At 41.3% G+C, this 22,967-nt stretch overlaps 1 protein-coding gene across 1 annotated transcript; it reads right to left on the reverse strand.

Moving 5' to 3' along the window:
- Window positions 1-2,978: 2,978 nt before the first annotated feature.
- LOC120023913 (deoxyribonuclease-1-like) lies at window positions 2,979-22,967 on the reverse strand. Its single transcript, XM_038968019.1, has 8 exons — window positions 22,887-22,967; window positions 22,673-22,767; window positions 22,119-22,205; window positions 21,645-21,757; window positions 5,038-5,150; window positions 3,683-3,840; window positions 3,298-3,394; window positions 2,979-3,149 (listed from the first exon to the last, which is right to left on the reverse strand). The coding sequence occupies exons 1-8, from the start codon at window positions 22,965-22,967 to the stop codon at window positions 2,979-2,981; spliced, it is 915 nt and encodes a 304-aa protein (XP_038823947.1).

Consider the following 22,967-nt stretch of genomic DNA (forward strand, 5'->3'; position numbering starts at 1 on the left):
GGTGGAAGGAGAGACGGAGAGGTGAAGGGAGAGTCACAGACAGAGAGGTGAAGACGTGTGAGAGTCACAGATGGAGAGATGGACACGTGAGAATCACAGATGGAGAGATGGACGAGTGAGAATCACAGACGGAGAGATGGAGACGCGTGAGAATCACAGACGGAGAGATGGAGAAGCGTGAGAATCCCAGACGGAGATGAGCGAGAATGAAAGTGATAGTGCAGAAGAGGACAGGACAGCAGCAGGGCTATCTGACCTCAGTGAGTTGTCTCAGGTGTTCTGCCCTCCTTATAAACTCCTCGTCCTCAGGGTGGGGGTGGTTATGTTATTCTCACTGCAGAACCAGTTAAACACCCCATTCAGCTCTCTCCTCTTCATGGCCCCACACTGCCTGCCTCGGTGCCTCCTCTCCCCCACCTCTCTCTCTCCCTCTCTCAATTTCAATTCAAAGGACTTTATTGGCATGGGAAATATACATTTATATTGACAAAACAAGTTAAATAGATAATAAACAAAAGTGAAATAAAAAATGTACAGTAAACATTATAGAGACATTTCAAATGTCATATGTCTATATACAGTGGTATAATGATGTGCAAACAGTTAAAGTATAAAAGGGAAAATAAATAAACATAAATATGGGTTGTATTTACAATGGTATTCACTGGGAACCCTCTCTCCCCCCCTCTTTCTCCCCCCTCTCTCTCTCTCCTCCCTCTCCTCCCTCTCTATTTTCTCTCTCCCTCTCCTCTCTCTCTCTCTCCCTCTCCTCCTCCTCTCTCCCTCTCCTCTCTCTCGGTCTCTCTCTCTCTCTCCCTCTCCTCTCTCTCTCGCTCTCTCTCTCCTCCCCCTCTCTTCTCTCTCTCTCTCCCTCTCCTCTCTCTCCTCCCCCTCTCCTCCCTCCTTCCAGCTACAGAGCACAACAGCACTTTTTTGTTGTGATTAGCTATGACTCATTGATTACTTCTTAAGTTCACTATTTCTGGCTACAATCATTTCTGTTTTGTCATATAAACTCAGCATAAAAAGAAACGTCCTCTCACTGTCAACTGCATTTATTTTCATCAAATTTAACATGTGTAAATATTTGTATGAACATAACAAGATTCAACAACTGAGACATAAACTGAACAAGTTCCACAGACATGTGACTAACAGAAATGGAATAATGTGTCCCTGAACAAAAGTAACAGTCAGTATCTGGTGTGGCCACCAGCTGCATTAAGTACTGCTGTGCATCTCCTCCTCATGGACTGCACCAGATTTGCCAGTTCTTGCTTTGAGATGTTACCCCACTCATCTACCAAGGCACCTGCAAGTTCCCTGACATTTCTGGAGGGAATGGCCCTAGCCCTCACCCTCTGATCCAACAGGTCCAAGACGTGCTCAATGGGATTGAGATCCGGGCTCTTCGCTGGCCATGGCAGAACACTGACATTCCTGTCTTGCAGGAAATCACGCACAGAACGAGCAGTATGGCTGGTGGCATTGTCATGCTGGAGGGTCATGTCAGGATGAGCCTGCAGGAAGGGTACCACATGAGGGAGGAGGATGTCTTCCCTGTAACGCACAGCGTTGAGATTGCCTGCAATGACAACAAGCTCAGTCCGATGATGCTGTGACACACCGCCCCAGACCATGACGGACCCTCCACCTCCAAATCGGTCCCTCTCCAGAGTACAGGCCTCGGTGTAACGCTGATTCCTTCAACGATAAACGCGAATCCGACCATCACCTCTGGTGTGACAAAACCGTGACTCGTCAGTGAAGAGCACTTTTAGCCAGTCCTGTCTGGTCCAGCGACGATGGGTTTGTGCCCATAGTCAACGTTGTTGCTGGTGATGTCTGGTGAGAACCTGCCTTACAACAGGCCTACAAGCCCTCAGTCCAGCCACTCTCAGCTTATTGCGGACAGTCTGAGCACTGATGGAGGGATTGTGCGTTCCTGGTATATCTCAGGCAGTTGTTGTTGCCATCCTGTACCTGTCCTGCAGGTGTGATGTTCGGATGTACCGATCCTGTGCAGGTGTTGTTACACGTGGTCTGCCACTACGAGGACGATCAGCTGTCCGTCCTGTCTCCCTGTAGTGCTGTCTTAGGCGTGTCACAGTACGGACATTGCAATTTATTGCCCTGGCCACAGATGTGCAGGGACCCATGGCATCTTTCTTTTGGTGTTTTTCAGAGTCGGTAGAAAGGCCTCTTTAGTGTCCTAAGTTTTCATAACTGTGACCTTCATTGCCTACCGTCTGTAAGCTGTTAGTGTCTTAACGACCGTTCCACAGGTGCATGTTCATTAATTGTTTATGGTGCATTGAATAAGCATTGGAAACAGTGTTTAAACCCTTTACAATGAAGATCTGTGAAGTTAATTGGATTTTTACGAATTATCTTTGAAAGACAGGGTCCTGAAAAAGGGATGTTTCTTTTTTTATATCTCATTAGTTATAATGAGTTTATATCTCATATTATATTAGATATTAGACCAGATTGTAACCAGTAACCAGATTGTCTTTCTGAGCTGAGTGTATAAACAGGTTCGTCCTTTGCGGACCGGCCCACAATTCCGTGGTAACTCCTGGGAGAAACGGTGTCATCTCTCTCCATCCTGCTGTACAGTGTCTGCTGTAGTACATTACAGTACACCATATGCAGCATTGTCAACCACCAGAAGTGTGGTTAGAATACACTCACAAACTGTTTTAAGCCCTGTAGCTGCAGCAGTTTCACACTGTGTTGTTAGCCAGTTGATATTTTTTTGTGACCTATTTTTATGTTGAAAATATATTTTCTAATGAAGATAAACAGACAACTTGGATTGGTTTACTTAGGAAATGTTTTTTTGTAAAATATTTCCTGCATAGAATATTGCATGTAGGTCTTTATTAAATAAAGCACTTGAAACATTTGAAACAGAAACAGAAACAGATTTACATAGTTAGAATATAATTATTTATATAAATCATGTTTTGGCATTTCTAGACTTGTTCTGACTTCCTCTTTCTCACAAGTCTTTTCTTCTTCCGTGGTGTTGGGTTTACACTGAGAGACTCTACTTCCTCTATCTCTTTTTCCTCTTTCTTCTGTGGTACAGTTTCAGCCGTCGCCAGCTCCACCTCTACAGGGTAGTGGTCACTGATACTCAAAGCCTGCATCAATGGAGGGAGTGAAATATTTATGTAGTAAGGGATTAGCTAAAAACACAACAAACAAAAAAACCTCAACGGAGAATCTCAATTGAAAATGTTTTTAGTCCAAGATGGAAAACAGATGGCTGAAAGATGAAATATGACGTACCATAGCTTCAGATAAGTGAAAGGCTTTGTGGTAGTTGAAGGGCTTGGCTGAGTTGGGGACCATCGCCTCCAACATGTCATCCCCGTACATCACAATCCTGATAGGACGCAAAGGAAACAAAAATATTCCACAATGGCTAAAGAAATTACATGATGATATGTGTCTTCAGAGGTCCTGTTTGCAATATTGAACATAGCTTTTTTAGCTTTGCTTAACAGTTAACCATTCCCATTAATTTCATAGGGTTCTTTTGGATAAAATTTTTGAGAAAGGATTATGAGAAATTGAGAAAGGACTATATTGTACCTTATTTGATGTATTTGATCCAATTCATAACCTTTTTGTCGTACACCATGAGTCTATAGCCTATTTGGAGTAGGTCTACCTGTCGTAGGTGTGGTCGTTGCTTGTGTTGGCTGTGGTGTCCACATCATCTCCAATCACCCAGTGGAACTTCTTGTCACTACGGATACGGATTTTTGTCATGCCTTTCTTGGTGACATAACTTCCGTCCGCATTGAAATCGCCCAGGATCATGATGTTCTGCCAGAGACAACAAACAGTATTTCTATGAATAATACAAATTTAAAAAGGAAAATAATAGAGAATATACAAAATTACTTCTATATTCTCTTGATTTTAAGCTAAATCCTGTCAACAATGATATAATGTTGTCACGTTCCTGACCTGTTTTCTGTTGTTTTGTATGTGTTTAGTTGGTCAGGGCGTGAGTTGGGGTGGGTATTCTATGTTGTGTGTCTAGTTCGTCTGTTTCTGTGTTCAGCCTAATATGGTTCTCAATCAGAGACAGCTGTCAATCGTTGTCCCTGATTGAGAATCATATAAAGGTGGCTTGTTTTGTGTTGGGGATTGTGGGTGGTTGTTTCCTGTCTCTGTGTTTGTGTTCTGCACCAGATAGGACTGTCTCGGCTTTCACGTTTGTTATTTTGTTATTTGTTAATGTTCATTGTTTATTGTTTAATTAAACATGTTGAACACTAACTGCGCTGCATTTTGGTCCTCTCCTTCATCCCAGGAAGAAAGCCGTTACAAATGTTGTGATAAAAAGTGGATAACACTTTTTAAGGTGCACGTTAGCTATTAATTTGTACTGTATAAGTGTGTATATAAGTAGCCAATAAGGCCTTTATTATGTCTTATTAGTCATATATTATACCTTAATTAAGTTTTTTTTTATCAAACAGTATAAGTCACAGCTTACTTAATAACCTCATTGTTGGCCATGATAAAGTATTTAATAAAGAGCAAGTTACACAAGAAACAGACTCTTAGTAAGCGTTCTCAATGTGGAACTAATAAGGTCATAGTATCTCAATAGGTGTTCCCTGTTCTAAAGCGTTATCTTTCGTTACACTTTAGAATAGGTAACACATTTTATGTACTATGTCCTTATTAGTCCCACATTGAGACACCTTACTAAGAATATTGTTCCTGTGTGACTTGCTCTTTATTAAATACTAATGTCTTTATTATGGCTAACGAGGAAGTTATTAAGGATTTCCCAGTAGCACATGACAATGTTTGAATAAGAAAACACTTAATTAAGGTATAATATATGACTAATAAGACATAATAAATAGCTTATTAGCTACTTATATACACACTTTTAAACTACAAATTAGTGGCAACTATTTGTACTTAAAAATAAAGTGTCAGTGAACCTTAACTTTCAGAATAAGAAGTGTGTGTCCCCAGGTGAGCATTAGTGAGTAAACCTACATCCGTCTTCCATTTCTTCTTCACTACTTTGACGACGTCGTACAGCTCATCCAATTCCTTCACAGAGTCTTCAGGCTTGGTGTGCACCGGGATCAATACGAGGTCTTTCAGCACTATGGGATGTAAAGCAATCATGTCATATCCTGAAAGTAAATTGTCCTAGGACCCAACCCCAGGTCTACTGTGAACAGTCTGGAGTAGGTATCATAGTAAGGGGTTAGGAGTTATTCCTGACCACATCACCTGATCAGAGCAAAAAATATCTGCCAGAGTTACATGTGTTGGGTTCTAATTCTCAGAGTAATAAACTCCACGGACATTATGAAAGCTTAACCAAGTGTTATTCTTCCCAGAGGATCAATACAGCTGCATGAGTCAAAACATGTTTCCACCAACACAAGTATATAAACTCCAGTTTAGATGCACTCCTCCTTCTCTCCAACCCTGACATCTGTTATGGTTCGACAGGAAGACGAAGTGATACGGGTAATAAACCATTCCTCCTCCCTTAAGGTGACCTGACCTCAACCCCTTTGATGCCTAATCCAAAGCTCTCCACCCGTATCCCTTATAGCAATCCTGTGACTTCGTCCCATCTACCCAGCACATTCCAAAGCCATCTGGCTCCTACAGATAACCATTATCTTCTGATGTAACAACCAGTCTCTATCACTCCTCAGATACTATAGTATTACCTCTGATGTATCATGTCTCTAGTATAACAATGTTCCACGTTGAAGAAGTCAGAACCCAGAATCTAACGCATGCTATAACTAGGCCTCTGAGTGTTCCGTTATCAGGACACGTGGTCAGTAGGAACACAGGGCCCTAATAATAGGAACTAAAGAGGATAGATGGTAAATAAATGATAACGTATGTGAAGACATTACAATAATACTACCTGTATGGAGACAGGTGAAACATGGCTCTCTAGTGAAGAAATTACTAATAATACTACCTGTATGGAGACAGGTGAAACATGGCTCTCTAGTGAAGAAATTACTAATAATACTACCTGTATGGAGACAGGTGAAACATGGCTCTCTAGTGAAGAAATTACTAATAATACTACCTGTATGGAGACAGGTGAAACATGGCTCTCTAGTGAAGAAATTACTAATAACACTACCTGTATGGAGACAGGTGAAACATGGCTCTCTAGTGAAGACATTACAATAATACTACCTGTGTTTAGACAGGTGAAACAGGGCTTTCTAGTGAAGACATTACATTAATACTACCTGTATGGAGACAGGTGAAACAGGGATCTCTAGTGAAGACATTACTTTAATACTACCTGTATTGAGACAGGTGAAACAGGGCTCTCTAGTGAAGACATTACAATAATACTACCTGTATTGAGACAGGTGAAACAGGGCTCTCTAGTGAAGACATTACTTTAATACTACCTGTATTTAGACAGGTGAAGCGGAGGATGTAGGGCTCTCTAGTGAAGACATTACTTTAATACTACCTGTATTTAGACAGGTGAACAGGGCTCTCTAGTGAAGACATTACTTTAATACTACCTGTATTTAGACAGGTGAAACAGGGCTCTCTAGTGAAGACATTACTTTAATACTACCTGTATGGAGACAGGTGAAACAGGGCTCTCTAGTGAAGACATTACTTTAATACTACCTGTATGGAGACAGGTGAAACAGGGCTCTCTAGTGAAGACATTACTTTAATACTACCTGTATTTAGACAGGTGAAACAGGGCTCTCTAGTGAAGACATTACTTTAATACTACCTGTATTTAGACAGGTGAAACAGGGCTCTCTAGTGAAGACATTACAATAATACTACCTGTATTTAGACAGGTGAAACAGGGCTCTCTAGTGAAGACATTACTTTAATACTACCTGTATGGAGACAGGTGAAACAGGGCTCTCTAGTGAAGACATTACAATAATACTACCTGTATGGAGACAGGTGAAGCGGAGGATGTGGGGCTCTCTAGTGAAGACATTACAATAATACTACCTGTATGGAGACAGGTGAAGCGGAGGATGTAGGGCTCTCTAGTGAAGACATTACTTTAATACTACCTGTATTTAGACAGGTGAAACAGGGCTCTCTAGTGAAGACATTACTTTAATACTACCTGTATGGAGACAGGTGAAGCGGAGGATGTAGGGCTCTCTAGTGAAGACATTACTTTAATACTACCTGTATGGAGACAGGTGAAACAGGGCTCTCTAGTGAAGACATTACTTTAATACTACCTGTATGGAGACAGGTGAAGCGGAGGATGTAGGGCTCTCTAGTGAAGACATTACTTTAATACTACCTGTATTTAGACAGGTGAAACAGGGCTCTCTAGTGAAGACATTACTTTAATACTACCTGTATTTAGACAGGTGAAACAGGGCTCTCTAGTGAAGACATTACTTTAATACTACCTGTATTTAGACAGGTGAAACAGGGCTTTCTAGTGAAGACATTACTTTAATACTACCTGTATGGAGACAGGTGAAGCGGAGGATGTAGGGCTCTCTAGTGAAGACATTACTTTAATACTACCTGTATGGAGACAGGTGAAACAGGGCTCTCTAGTGAAGACATTACTTTAATACTACCTGTATGGAGACAGGTGAAACAGGGCTCTCTAGTGAAGACATTACTTTAATACTACCTGTATGGAGACAGGTGAAACAGGGCTCTCTAGTGAAGACATTACTTTAATACTACCTGTATGGAGACAGGTGAAACAGGGCTCTCTAGTGAAGACATTACTTTAATACTACCTGTATGGAGACAGGTGAAGCGGAGGATGTAGGGCTCTCTAGTGAAGACATTACTTTAATACTACCTGTATTTAGACAGGTGAAACAGGGCTCTCTAGTGAAGACATTACAATAATACTACCTGTATGGAGACAGGTGAAGCGGAGGATGTAGGGCTCTCTAGTGAAGACATTACTTTAATACTACCTGTATTTAGACAGGTGAAGCGGAGGATGTAGGGCTCTCTAGTGAAGACATTACAATAATACTACCTGTATGGAGACAGGTGAAGCGGAGGATGTAGGGCTCTCTAGTGAAGACATTACAATAATACTACCTGTATGGAGACAGGTGAAGCGGAGGATGTAGGGCTCTCTAGTGAAGACATTACAATAATACTACCTGTATGGAGACAGGTGAAGCGGAGGATGTAGGGCTCTCTAGTGAAGACATTACAATAATACTACCTGTATGGAGACAGGTGAAGCGGAGGATGTAGGGCTCTCTAGTGAAGACATTACTTTAATACTACCTGTATTTAGACAGGTGAAACAGGGCTCTCTAGTGAAGACATTACTTTAATACTACCTGTATTTAGACAGGTGAACAGGGCTCTCTAGTGAAGACATTACTTTAATACTACCTGTATTTAGACAGGTGAAACAGGGCTCTCTAGTGAAGACATTACTTTAATACTACCTGTATGGAGACAGGTGAAACAGGGCTCTCTAGTGAAGACATTACTTTAATACTACCTGTATGGAGACAGGTGAAACAGGGCTCTCTAGTGAAGACATTACTTTAATACTACCTGTATGGAGACAGGTGAAACAGGGCTCTCTAGTGAAGACATTACTTTAATACTACCTGTATTTAGACAGGTGAAACAGGGCTCTCTAGTGAAGACATTACAATAATACTACCTGTATGGAGACAGGTGAAGCGGAGGATGTAGGGCTCTCTAGTGAAGACATTACAATAATACTACCTGTATGGAGACAGGTGAAGCGGAGGATGTAGGGCTCTCTAGTGAAGACATTACAATAATACTACCTGTATGGAGACAGGTGAAGCGGAGGATGTAGGGCTCTCTAGTGAAGACATTACAATAATACTACCTGTATGGAGACAGGTGAAGCGGAGGATGTAGGGCTCTCTAGTGAAGACATTACTTTAATACTACCTGTATTTAGACAGGTGAAACAGGGCTCTCTAGTGAAGACATTACTTTAATACTACCTGTATGGAGACAGGTGAAACAGGGCTCTCTAGTGAAGACATTACTTTAATACTACCTGTATGGAGACAGGTGAAACAGGGCTCTCTAGTGAAGACATTACTTTAATACTACCTGTATGGAGACAGGTGAAACAGGGCTCTCTAGTGAAGACATTACTTTAATACTACCTGTATTTAGACAGGTGAAACAGGGCTCTCTAGTGAAGACATTACTTTAATACTACCTGTATTTAGACAGGTGAAACAGGGCTCTCTAGTGAAGACATTACAATAATACTACCTGTATGGAGACAGGTGAAGCGGAGGATGTAGGGCTCTCTAGTGAAGACATTACTTTAATACTACCTGTATTTAGACAGGTGAAACAGGGCTCTCTAGTGAAGACATTACTTTAATACTACCTGTATTTAGACAGGTGAAACAGGGCTCTCTAGTGAAGACATTACTTTAATACTACCTGTATGGAGACAGGTGAAACAGGGCTCTCTAGTGAAGACATTACAATAATACTACCTGTATGGAGACAGGTGAAGCGGAGGATGTAGGGCTCTCTAGTGAAGACATTACAATAATACTACCTGTATGGAGACAGGTGAAGCGGAGGATGTAGGGCTCTCTAGTGAAGACATTACAATAATACTACCTGTATGGAGACAGGTGAAGCGGAGGATGTAGGGCTCTCTAGTGAAGACATTACTTTAATACTACCTGTATTTAGACAGGTGAAACAGGGCTCTCTAGTGAAGACATTACTTTAATACTACCTGTATGGAGACAGGTGAACAGGGCTCTCTAGTGAAGACATTACTTTAATACTACCTGTATGGAGACAGGTGAAGCGGAGGATGTAGGGCTCTCTAGTGAAGACATTACTTTAATACTACCTGTATGGAGACAGGTGAAACAGGGCTCTCTAGTGAAGACATTACTTTAATACTACCTGTATGGAGACAGGTGAAGCGGAGGATGTAGGGCTCTCTAGTGAAGACATTACTTTAATACTACCTGTATTTAGACAGGTGAACAGGGCTCTCTAGTGAAGACATTACAATAATACTACCTGTATTTAGACAGGTGAAACAGGGCTCTCTAGTGAAGACATTACTTTAATACTACCTGTATTTAGACAGGTGAAACAGGGCTCTCTAGTGAAGACATTACTTTAATACTACCTGTATTTAGACAGGTGAAACAGGGCTCTCTAGTGAAGACATTACTTTAATACTACCTGTATGGAGACAGGTGAAGCGGAGGATGTAGGGCTCTCTAGTGAAGACATTACTTTAATACTACCTGTATGGAGACAGGTGAAACAGGGCTCTCTAGTGAAGACATTACTTTAATACTACCTGTATGGAGACAGGTGAAGCGGAGGATGTAGGGCTCTCTAGTGAAGACATTACTTTAATACTACCTGTATTTAGACAGGTGAAACAGGGCTCTCTAGTGAAGACATTACAATAATACTACCTGTATGGAGACAGGTGAAGCGGAGGATGTAGGGCTCTCTAGTGAAGACATTACTTTAATACTACCTGTATTTAGACAGGTGAAACAGGGCTCTCTAGTGAAGACATTACTTTAATACTACCTGTATGGAGACAGGTGAAACAGGGCTCTCTAGTGAAGACATTACTTTAATACTACCTGTATGGAGACAGGTGAAACAGGGCTCTCTAGTGAAGACATTACTTTAATACTACCTGTATGGAGACAGGTGAAACAGGGCTCTCTAGTGAAGACATTACTTTAATACTACCTGTATTTAGACAGGTGAAACAGGGCTCTCTAGTGAAGACATTACTTTAATACTACCTGTATTTAGACAGGTGAAACAGGGCTCTCTAGTGAAGACATTACAATAATACTACCTGTATGGAGACAGGTGAAGCGGAGGATGTAGGGCTCTCTAGTGAAGACATTACTTTAATACTACCTGTATTTAGACAGGTGAAACAGGGCTCTCTAGTGAAGACATTACTTTAATACTACCTGTATTTAGACAGGTGAAACAGGGCTCTCTAGTGAAGACATTACTTTAATACTACCTGTATGGAGACAGGTGAAACAGGGCTCTCTAGTGAAGACATTACAATAATACTACCTGTATGGAGACAGGTGAAGCGGAGGATGTAGGGCTCTCTAGTGAAGACATTACAATAATACTACCTGTATGGAGACAGGTGAAGCGGAGGATGTAGGGCTCTCTAGTGAAGACATTACAATAATACTACCTGTATGGAGACAGGTGAAGCGGAGGATGTAGGGCTCTCTAGTGAAGACATTACTTTAATACTACCTGTATTTAGACAGGTGAAACAGGGCTCTCTAGTGAAGACATTACTTTAATACTACCTGTATGGAGACAGGTGAACAGGGCTCTCTAGTGAAGACATTACTTTAATACTACCTGTATGGAGACAGGTGAAGCGGAGGATGTAGGGCTCTCTAGTGAAGACATTACTTTAATACTACCTGTATGGAGACAGGTGAAACAGGGCTCTCTAGTGAAGACATTACTTTAATACTACCTGTATGGAGACAGGTGAAGCGGAGGATGTAGGGCTCTCTAGTGAAGACATTACTTTAATACTACCTGTATTTAGACAGGTGAACAGGGCTCTCTAGTGAAGACATTACAATAATACTACCTGTATTTAGACAGGTGAAACAGGGCTCTCTAGTGAAGACATTACTTTAATACTACCTGTATTTAGACAGGTGAAACAGGGCTCTCTAGTGAAGACATTACTTTAATACTACCTGTATTTAGACAGGTGAAACAGGGCTCTCTAGTGAAGACATTACTTTAATACTACCTGTATGGAGACAGGTGAAGCGGAGGATGTAGGGCTCTCTAGTGAAGACATTACTTTAATACTACCTGTATGGAGACAGGTGAAACAGGGCTCTCTAGTGAAGACATTACTTTAATACTACCTGTATGGAGACAGGTGAAGCGGAGGATGTAGGGCTCTCTAGTGAAGACATTACTTTAATACTACCTGTATTTAGACAGGTGAAACAGGGCTCTCTAGTGAAGACATTACAATAATACTACCTGTATGGAGACAGGTGAAGCGGAGGATGTAGGGCTCTCTAGTGAAGACATTACTTTAATACTACCTGTATTTAGACAGGTGAAGCGGAGGATGTAGGGCTCTCTAGTGAAGACATTACAATAATACTACCTGTATGGAGACAGGTGAAGCGGAGGATGTAGGGCTCTCTAGTGAAGACATTACAATAATACTACCTGTATGGAGACAGGTGAAGCGGAGGATGTAGGGCTCTCTAGTGAAGACATTACTTTAATACTACCTGTATTTAGACAGGTGAAACAGGGCTCTCTAGTGAAGACATTACTTTAATACTACCTGTATTTAGACAGGTGAAACAGGGCTCTCTAGTGAAGACATTACAATAATACTACCTGTATGGAGACAGGTGAAGCGGAGGATGTAGGGCTCTCTAGTGAAGACATTACAATAATACTACCTGTATTTAGACAGGTGAAGCGGAGGATGTAGGGCTCTCTAGTGAAGACATTACTTTAATACTACCTGTATTTAGACAGGTGAACAGGGCTCTCTAGTGAAGACATTACTTTAATACTACCTGTATTTAGACAGGTGAACAGGGCTCTCTAGTGAAGACATTACTTTAATACTACCTGTATTTAGACAGGTGAAACAGGGCTCTCTAGTGAAGACATTACTTTAATACTACCTGTATGGAGACAGGTGAAACAGGGCTCTCTAGTGAAGACATTACTTTAATACTACCTGTATGGAGACAGGTGAAACAGGGCTCTCTAGTGAAGACATTACTTTAATACTACCTGTATGGAGACAGGTGAAACAGGGCTCTCTAGTGAAGACATTACTTTAATACTACCTGTATTTAGACAGGTGAAACAGGGCTCTCTAGTGAAGACATTACTTTAATACTACCTGTATTTAGACAGGTGAAACAGGGCTCTCTAGTGAAGACATTACAATAATACTACCTGTATGGAGACAGGTGAAGCGGAGGATGTAGGGCTCTCTAGTGAAGACATTACAATAATACTACCTGTATGGAGACAGGTGAAGCGGAGGATGTAGGGCTCTCTAGTGAAGACATTACAATAATACTACCTGTATGGAGACAGGTGAAGCGGAGGATGTAGGGCTCTCTAGTGAAGACATTACAATAATACTACCTGTATTTAGACAGGTGAACAGGGCTCTCTAGTGAAGACATTACTTTAATACTACCTGTATTTAGACAGGTGAAACAGGGCTCTCTAGTGAAGACATTACTTTAATACTACCTGTATGGAGACAGGTGAAACAGGGCTCTCTAGTGAAGACATTACTTTAATACTACCTGTATGGAGACAGGTGAAACAGGGCTCTCTAGTGAAGACATTACTTTAATACTACCTGTATGGAGACAGGTGAAACAGGGCTCTCTAGTGAAGACATTACTTTAATACTACCTGTATTTAGACAGGTGAAACAGGGCTCTCTAGTGAAGACATTACTTTAATACTACCTGTATTTAGACAGGTGAAACAGGGCTCTCTAGTGAAGACATTACAATAATACTACCTGTATGGAGACAGGTGAAGCGGAGGATGTAGGGCTCTCTAGTGAAGACATTACTTTAATACTACCTGTATTTAGACAGGTGAAACAGGGCTCTCTAGTGAAGACATTACAATAATACTACCTGTATTTAGACAGGTGAAACAGGGCTCTCTAGTGAAGACCATTACTTTAATACTACCTGTATGGAGACAGGTGAAACAGGCTCTCTAGTGAAGACATTACAATAATACTACCTGTAGGAGACAGGTGAAACAGGGCTCTCTAGTGAAGACATTACAATAATACTACCTGTATGGAGACAGGTGAAACAGGGCTCTCTAGTGAAGACATTACTTTAATACTACCTGTATGGAGACAGGTGAAGCGGAGGATGTAGGGCTCTCTAGTGAAGACATTACTTTAATACTACCTGTATGGAGACAGGTGAAACAGGGCTCTCTAGTGAAGACATTACTTTAATACTACCTGTATGGAGACAGGTGAAGCGGAGGATGTAGGCTCTCTAGTGAAGACATTACTTTAATACTACCTGTATGGAGACAGGTGAAGCGGAGGATGTAGGGCTCTCTAGTGAAGACATTACTTAATACTACCTGTATGGAGACAGGTGAAGCGGAGGATGTAGGGCTCTCTAGTGAAGACATTACTTTAATACTCCTGTATGGAGACAGGTGAAGCGGAGGATGTAGGGCTCTCTAGTGAAGACATTACTTTAATACTACCTGTATTTAGACAGGTGAAACAGGGCTCTCTATGTGAAGACATTACTTTAATACTACCTGTATTTAGACAGGTGAAACGGCTCTCTATGAAGACATTACTTTAATACTACCTGTATGGAGACAGTGAGCGGAGGATGTAGGCTTAGTGAAGACATTACTTTAATACTACCTGTATGGAGACAGGTGAAACAGGGCTCTCTAGTGAAGACATTACTTTAATACTACCTGTATGGAGACAGGTGAAGCGGAGGATGTCAGGGCTCTCTAGTGAAGACATTACTTTAATACTACCTGTATTTAGACAGGTGAAACAGGGTCTTCTAGTGAAGACATTACTTTAATATACCTGTATGGAGACAGGTGAAACAGGGCTCTCTAGTGAAGACATTACTTTAATACTACCTGTATTTAGACAGGTGAAACAGGGCTCTCTAGTGAAGACATTACTTTAATACTACCTGTATTTAGACAGGTGACAGGGCTCTCTAGTGAAGACATTACTTTAATAATACCTGTATGGAGACAGGTGAAGCGGAGGATGTAGGGCTCTCTAGTGAAGACATTACTTTAATACTACCTGTATGGAGACAGGTGAAACAGGGCTCTCTAGTGAAGACATTACTTAATACTACCTGTATGGAGACAGGTGAAGCGGAGGATGTAGGGCTCTTAGTGAAGAATTACTTTAATACTACCTGTATTTAGACAGGTGAAAACGGGCTCTCTAGTGAAGACATTACAATAATACTACCTGTATGGAGACAGGTGAAACAGGGCTCTCTAGTGAAGACATACTTTAATACTACCTGTATGGAGACAGGTGAAACAGGGCTCTCTAGTGAAGACATTACTTTAATACTACCTGTATGGAGACAGGTGAAACAGGGCTCTCTAGTGAAGACTAAATAATACTACCTGTATGGAGACAGGTGAAGCGGAGGATGTAGGGCTCTCTAGTGAAGACATTACTTTAATACTACCTGTATTTAGGGACAGGTGAAGGAGGATGAGGGCTCTCTAGTGAAGACATTACAATAAACTACCTGTATGGAGACAGGTGAAGCGGAGGATGTAGGGCTCTCTAGTGAGACATTACAATAATACTACCTGTATGGAGACAGGTGAACGGAGGATGTAGGGCTCTCTAGTGAAGACATTACAATAATACTACCTGTATGGAGACAGGTGAAGCGGAGGATGTAGGGCTCTCTAGTGAAGACATTACTTTAATACTACCTGTATTTAGACAGGTGAAACAGGGCTCTCTAGTGAAGACATTACTTTAATACTACCTTGTATTTAGACAGGTGAAGCGAGGATGTAGGCTCTCTAGTGAAGACATTACTTTAATACTACCTGTATTTAGACAGGTGAACAGGGCTCTCTAGTGAAGACATTACTTTAATACTACCTGTATTTAGACAGGTGAAACAGCTCTCTAGTGAAGACATTACTAATACTACCTGTATTTAGACAGGTGAACAGGGCTCTCTAGTGAAGACATTACTTTAATACTACCTGTATGGAGACAGGTGAAACAGGGCTCTCTAGTGAAGACATTACTTTAATACTACCTGTATGGAGACAGGTGAACAGGGCTCTCTAGTGAAGACATTACTTTAATACTACCTGTATGGAGACAGGTGAACAGGGCTCTCTAGTGAAGACATTACTTTAATACTACCTGTATTTAGACAGGTGAAACAGGGCCTCTAGTGAAGACATTCTTTAATACTACCTGTTTAGACAGGTGAAACAGGCTCTCTAGTGAAGACATTACAATAATACTACCTGTATGGAGACAGGTGAAGCGGAGGATGTAGGCTCTCTAGTGAAGACATTACAATAATACTACCTGTATGGAGACAGGTGAAGCGGAGGATGAGGGCTCTCTAGTGAAGACATTACAATTAATACTACCTGTATGGAGACAGGTGAAGCGGAGGATGTAGGGCTCTCTAGTGAAGACATTACAATAATACTACCTGTATTTAGACAGGTGAAACAGGGCTCTCTAGTGAAGACATTACTTTAATACTACCTGTATGAGACAGTGAAACAGGGCTCTCTAGTGAAGACATTACTTTAATACTACCTGTATGGAGACAGGTGAAACAGGGCTCCTAGTGAAGACATTACTTTAATACTACCTGTATGGAGACAGGTGAAACAGGGCTCTTCTAGTGAAGACATTACTTTAATACTACCTGTATGGAGACAGGTGAAACAGGGCTCTCTAGTGAAGACATTACTTTAATACTACCTGTATTTAGACAGGTGAAACAGGGCTCTCTAGTGAAGACATTACTTAATACTACCTGTATTTAGACAGGTGAAACAGGGCTCTCTAGTGGAAGACATTACAATAATACTACCTGTATGGAGACAGGTGAAGCGGAGGATGTAGGGCTGCTCTAGTGAAGACATTACTTTAATACTATACTACTGTATTTAGACAGGTGAAACAAGGGCTCTCTAGTGAAGACATTACAATAATACTACCTGTATTTAGACAGGTGAAACAGGGCTCTCTAGTGAAGACATTACATTAATACTACCTGTATGGAGACAGGTGAAACAGGCTCTCTAGTGAAGACATTACAATTAATACTACCTGTATGGAGACAGGTGAAACAGGCTCTCTAGTGAAGACATTACAATTAATACTACCTGTATGGAGACAGTGAAACAGGGCTCTCTAGTGAAGACATTACTTTAATACTACCTGTATGGAGACAGGTGAAGCAGGAGCAGTAGGCTCTCTAGTGAAGACATTACTTTAATACTACCTGTATGGAGGACAGGTGAAGCGAGGCTTAGGGCTCTCTAGTGAAGACATTACTTTAATACTACCTGTATGGAGACAGGTGAAACAGGGCTCTCTAGTGAAGACATTACTTTAATACTACCTGTATGGAGACAGGTGAAGCGGAGGATGTAGGGCTCTCTAGTGAAGACATTACTTTAATACTACCTGTATGGAGACAGGTGAAGCGGAGGATGTAGGGCTCTCTAGTGAAGACATTACTTTAATACTACCTGTATGGAGACAGGTGAAGCGGAGGATGTAGGGCTCTCTAGTGAAGACATTACTTTAATACTACCTGTATGGAGACAGGTGAAGCGGAGGATGTAGGGCTCTCTAGTGAAGACATTACTTTAATACTACCTGTATTTAGACAGGTGAAACAGGGCTCTCTAGTGAAGACATTACTTTAATACTACCTGTATTTAGACAGGTGAAACAGGGCTCTCTAGTGAAGACATTACTTTAATACTACCTGTATGGAGACAGGTGAAGCGGAGGATGTAGGGCTCTCTAGTGAAGACATTACTTTAATACTACCTGTATGGAGACAGGTGAAACAGGGCTCTCTAGTGAAGACATTACTTTAATACTACCTGTATGGAGACAGGTGAAGCGGAGGATGTAGGGCTCTCTAGTGAAGACATTACTTTAATACTACCTGTATTTAGACAGGTGAAACAGGGCTCTCTAGTGAAGACATTACTTTAATACTACCTGTATGGAGACAGGTGAAACAGGGCTCTCTAGTGAAGACATTACTTTAATACTACCTGTATTTAGACAGGTGAAACAGGGCTCTCTAGTGAAGACATTACTTTAATACTACCTGTATTTAGACAGGTGAAACAGGGCTTTCTAGTGAAGACATTACTTTAATACTACCTGTATGGAGACAGGTGAAGCGGAGGATGTAGGGCTCTCTAGTGAAGACATTACTTTAATACTACCTGTATGGAGACAGGTGAAACAGGGCTCTCTAGTGAAGACATTACTTTAATACTACCTGTATGGAGACAGGTGAAGCGGAGGATGTAGGGCTCTCTAGTGAAGACATTACTTTAATACTACCTGTATTTAGACAGGTGAAACAGGGCTCTCTAGTGAAGACATTACAATAATACTACCTGTATGGAGACAGGTGAAACAGGGCTCTCTAGTGAAGACATTACTTTAATACTACCTGTATGGAGACAGGTGAAACAGGGCTCTCTAGTGAAGACATTACTTTAATACTACCTGTATTTAGACAGGTGAAACAGGGCTCTCTAGTGAAGACATTACAATAATACTACCTGTATGGAGACAGGTGAAGCGGAGGATGTAGGGCTCTCTAGTGAAGACATTACTTTAATACTACCTGTATTTAGACAGGTGAAGTGGAGGATGTAGGGCTCTCTAGTGAAGACATTACAATAATACTACCTGTATGGAGACAGGTGAAGCGGAGGATGTAGGGCTCTCTAGTGAAGACATTACAATAATACTACCTGTATGGAGACAGGTGAAGCGGAGGATGTAGGGCTCTCTAGTGAAGACATTACAATAATACTACCTGTATGGAGACAGGTGAAGCGGAGGATGTAGGGCTCTCTAGTGAAGACATTACTTTAATACTACCTGTATTTAGACAGGTGAAACAGGGCTCTCTAGTGAAGACATTACTTTAATACTACCTGTATTTAGACAGGTGAAGCGGAGGATGTAGGGCTCTCTAGTGAAGACATTACTTTAATACTACCTGTATTTAGACAGGTGAAACAGGGCTCTCTAGTGAAGACATTACTTTAATACTACCTGTATTTAGACAGGTGAAGCGGAGGATGTAGGGCTCTCTAGTGAAGACATTACTTTAATACTACCTGTATGGAGACAGGTGAAACAGGGCTCTCTAGTGAAGACATTACTTTAATACTACCTGTATTTAGACAGGTGAACAGGGCTCTCTAGTGAAGACATTACTTTAATACTACCTGTATTTAGACAGGTGAAACAGGGCTCTCTAGTGAAGACATTACTTTAATACTACCTGTATGGAGACAGGTGAAACAGGGCTCTCTAGTGAAGACATTACTTTAATACTACCTGTATGGAGACAGGTGAAACAGGGCTCTCTAGTGAAGACATTACTTTAATACTACCTGTATGGAGACAGGTGAAACAGGGCTCTCTAGTGAAGACATTACTTTAATACTACCTGTATTTAGACAGGTGAAACAGGGCTCTCTAGTGAAGACATTACTTTAATACTACCTGTATTTAGACAGGTGAAACAGGGCTCTCTAGTGAAGACATTACAATAATACTACCTGTATGGAGACAGGTGAAGCGGAGGATGTAGGGCTCTCTAGTGAAGACATTACAATAATACTACCTGTATGGAGACAGGTGAAGCGGAGGATGTAGGGCTCTCTAGTGAAGACATTACTTTAATACTACCTGTATTTAGACAGGTGAAACAGGGCTCTCTAGTGAAGACATTACTTTAATACTACCTGTATGGAGACAGGTGAAGCGGAGGATGTAGGGCTCTCTAGTGAAGACATTACTTTAATACTACCTGTATTTAGACAGGTGAAACAGGGCTCTCTAGTGAAGACATTACTTTAATACTACCTGTATTTAGACAGGTGAAACAGGGCTCTCTAGTGAAGACATTACTTTAATACTACCTGTATGGAGACAGGTGAAACAGGGCTCTCTAGTGAAGACATTACTTTAATACTACCTGTATGGAGACAGGTGAAACAGGGCTCTCTAGTGAAGACATTACTTTAATACTACCTGTATTTAGACAGGTGAAGCGGAGGATGTAGGGCTCTCTAGTGAAGACATTACTTTAATACTACCTGTATTTAGACAGGTGAAACAGGGCTCTCTAGTGAAGACATTACAATAATACTACCTGTATTTAGACAGGTGAAACAGGGCTCTCTAGTGAAGACATTACTTTAATACTACCTGTATGGAGACAGGTGAAACAGGGCTCTCTAGTGAAGACATTACAATAATACTACCTGTATGGAGACAGGTGAAACAGGGCTCTCTAGTGAAGACATTACAATAATACTACCTGTATGGAGACAGGTGAAACAGGGCTCTCTAGTGAAGACATTACTTTAATACTACCTGTATGGAGACAGGTGAAGCGGAGGATGTAGGGCTCTCTAGTGAAGACATTACTTTAATACTACCTGTATTTAGACAGGTGAAACAGGGCTCTCTAGTGAAGACATTACAATAATACTACCTGTATGGAGACAGGTGAAGCGGAGGATGTAGGGCTCTCTAGTGAAGACATTACTTTAATACTACCTGTATGGAGACAGGTGAAACAGGGCTCTCTAGTGAAGACATTACTTTAATACTACCTGTATGGAGACAGGTGAAGCGGAGGATGTAGGGCTCTCTAGTGAAGACATTACTTTAATACTACCTGTATTTAGACAGGTGAAACAGGGCTCTCTAGTGAAGACATTACTTTAATACTACCTGTATTTAGACAGGTGAAACAGGGCTCTCTAGTGAAGACATTACTTTAATACTACCTGTATTTAGACAGGTGAAACAGGGCTTTCTAGTGAAGACATTACTTTAATACTACCTGTATGGAGACAGGTGAAGCGGAGGATGTAGGGCTCTCTAGTGAAGACATTACTTTAATACTACCTGTATGGAGACAGGTGAAACAGGGCTCTCTAGTGAAGACATTACTTTAATACTACCTGTATGGAGACAGGTGAAGCGGAGGATGTAGGGCTCTCTAGTGAAGACATTACTTTAATACTACCTGTATTTAGACAGGTGAAACAGGGCTCTCTAGTGAAGACATTACAATAATACTACCTGTATGGAGACAGGTGAAACAGGGCTCTCTAGTGAAGACATTACTTTAATACTACCTGTATTTAGACAGGTGAAACAGGGCTCTCTAGTGAAGACATTACAATAATACTACCTGTATGGAGACAGGTGAAGCGGAGGATGTAGGGCTCTCTAGTGAAGACATTACTTTAATACTACCTGTATTTAGACAGGTGAAGCGGAGGATGTAGGGCTCTCTAGTGAAGACATTACAATAATACTACCTGTATGGAGACAGGTGAAGCGGAGGATGTAGGGCTCTCTAGTGAAGACATTACAATAATACTACCTGTATGGAGACAGGTGAAGCGGAGGATGTAGGGCTCTCTAGTGAAGACATTACAATAATACTACCTGTATGGAGACAGGTGAAGCGGAGGATGTAGGGCTCTCTAGTGAAGACATTACTTTAATACTACCTGTATTTAGACAGGTGAAACAGGGCTCTCTAGTGAAGACATTACTTTAATACTACCTGTATGGAGACAGGTGAAGCGGAGGATGTAGGGCTTTCTAGTGAAGACATTACTTTAATACTACCTGTATTTAGACAGGTGAAACAGGGCTCTCTAGTGAAGACATTACAATAATACTACCTGTATGGAGACAGGTGAAACAGGGCTCTCTAGTGAAGACATTACTTTAATACTACCTGTATGGAGACAGGTGAAGCGGAGGATGTAGGGCTCTCTGGCGAAGGCATCCTCATCTCCCACCTGGTTGTCCTTATACTGATAGCTGTCAGTCAGCTTCACATGGTCCTCTCTGGCACCAACAATACATGAGGCATCTGTCATCTTACAGCTGATCACGTTCATCTACAGGGCCCGTATTCATAAAGTGTCCCCTGAGTAGGAATGCTGATCTCGGATCAGGTTCCCCTTGCTGTTTATGTACACGTGTTCATTATTATCTAAAAGGATCAGTTCATTTCAGATCTTAGATAAGCCTCAATGTGAAGTGAAATCGGATTTTGTTGTCTTTAATTTTAATTTTCTCATACTCTACTTCTCATCCTCCCACGTTCTCATTTACAGCAACGACCCGGTGGAATAGTTACAGGGGAGAGGAGGGTGAGATGAATGAGCCAATTGTAAGCTTGTCAAACAACACATTGTGTCAGTACCTGTAGAGGAAGACAAACTGTTCCTTGTAGGTGTCGCGCCCCAATCTGGAACTCTTCACCATGGTGTAGGGATGCTTCTTATTGGCCCTGCCAAAAGGATATAACACATATTATAAACTGGGTGGTTCCAACCCTGAATGCTGATTGGCTGACAGCCGTGATATATCAGACTGTATACCACGGGTATGACAAAGCATTTATTTTTTACTGCTCTAATTACGTTGGTAACCAGTTTATAATAGCAATAAGGCACCTCGGGAGTTTGTGGTATATGGCCAATATACCACGGCTAAGGGCTGTATCCAGGCTATCTGCGTTGCGTGGTGCCTAAGAACAGCCCTTAGACGTGGTATATTGGTCATATATCACACCCCCTCGTGCCTTATTGCTTAAATGCCTTTTTCTTCAGTGGCATGGGTTACAACAGTAAGGTATTAATCACTGTATTATATTGATGTGGATATATGACATTGTATACAGGAGAATTGCTAGGGATCCAGGTATTATTGTATGTTTTAGAACAGAGATTAAGAAAATACTTTGTGGTAGCACACCTTGTGTCATTCAGCTCTTTAAGGAACGTTGTCATGGCCTGGCCAGTCCTATCAACCACTTCTAGGATCAAGAAGACACTGTAGCGGGACACAATCTGGCCATATGGAATAGAATGGAATGAATTAAATAGAATATAACGACAGACTCAATGTTAAATAATAAGTATGAAATGAGAATGTGAATGTATTTCCAGAACAATGAGAGAATAATCACCTTAATGAGATATTTCAGGACGTTCTTATCAGCCACTTTGCTTGTGCCCAATCTTCTGACGTTGAAGGACGCCACCTTCAT

The sequence above is a fragment of the Salvelinus namaycush genome, chromosome 2, assembly GCF_016432855.1.
Source record: "Salvelinus namaycush isolate Seneca chromosome 2, SaNama_1.0, whole genome shotgun sequence".
In the NCBI taxonomy this organism is placed as follows: Eukaryota; Metazoa; Chordata; class Actinopteri; order Salmoniformes; family Salmonidae; genus Salvelinus; species Salvelinus namaycush.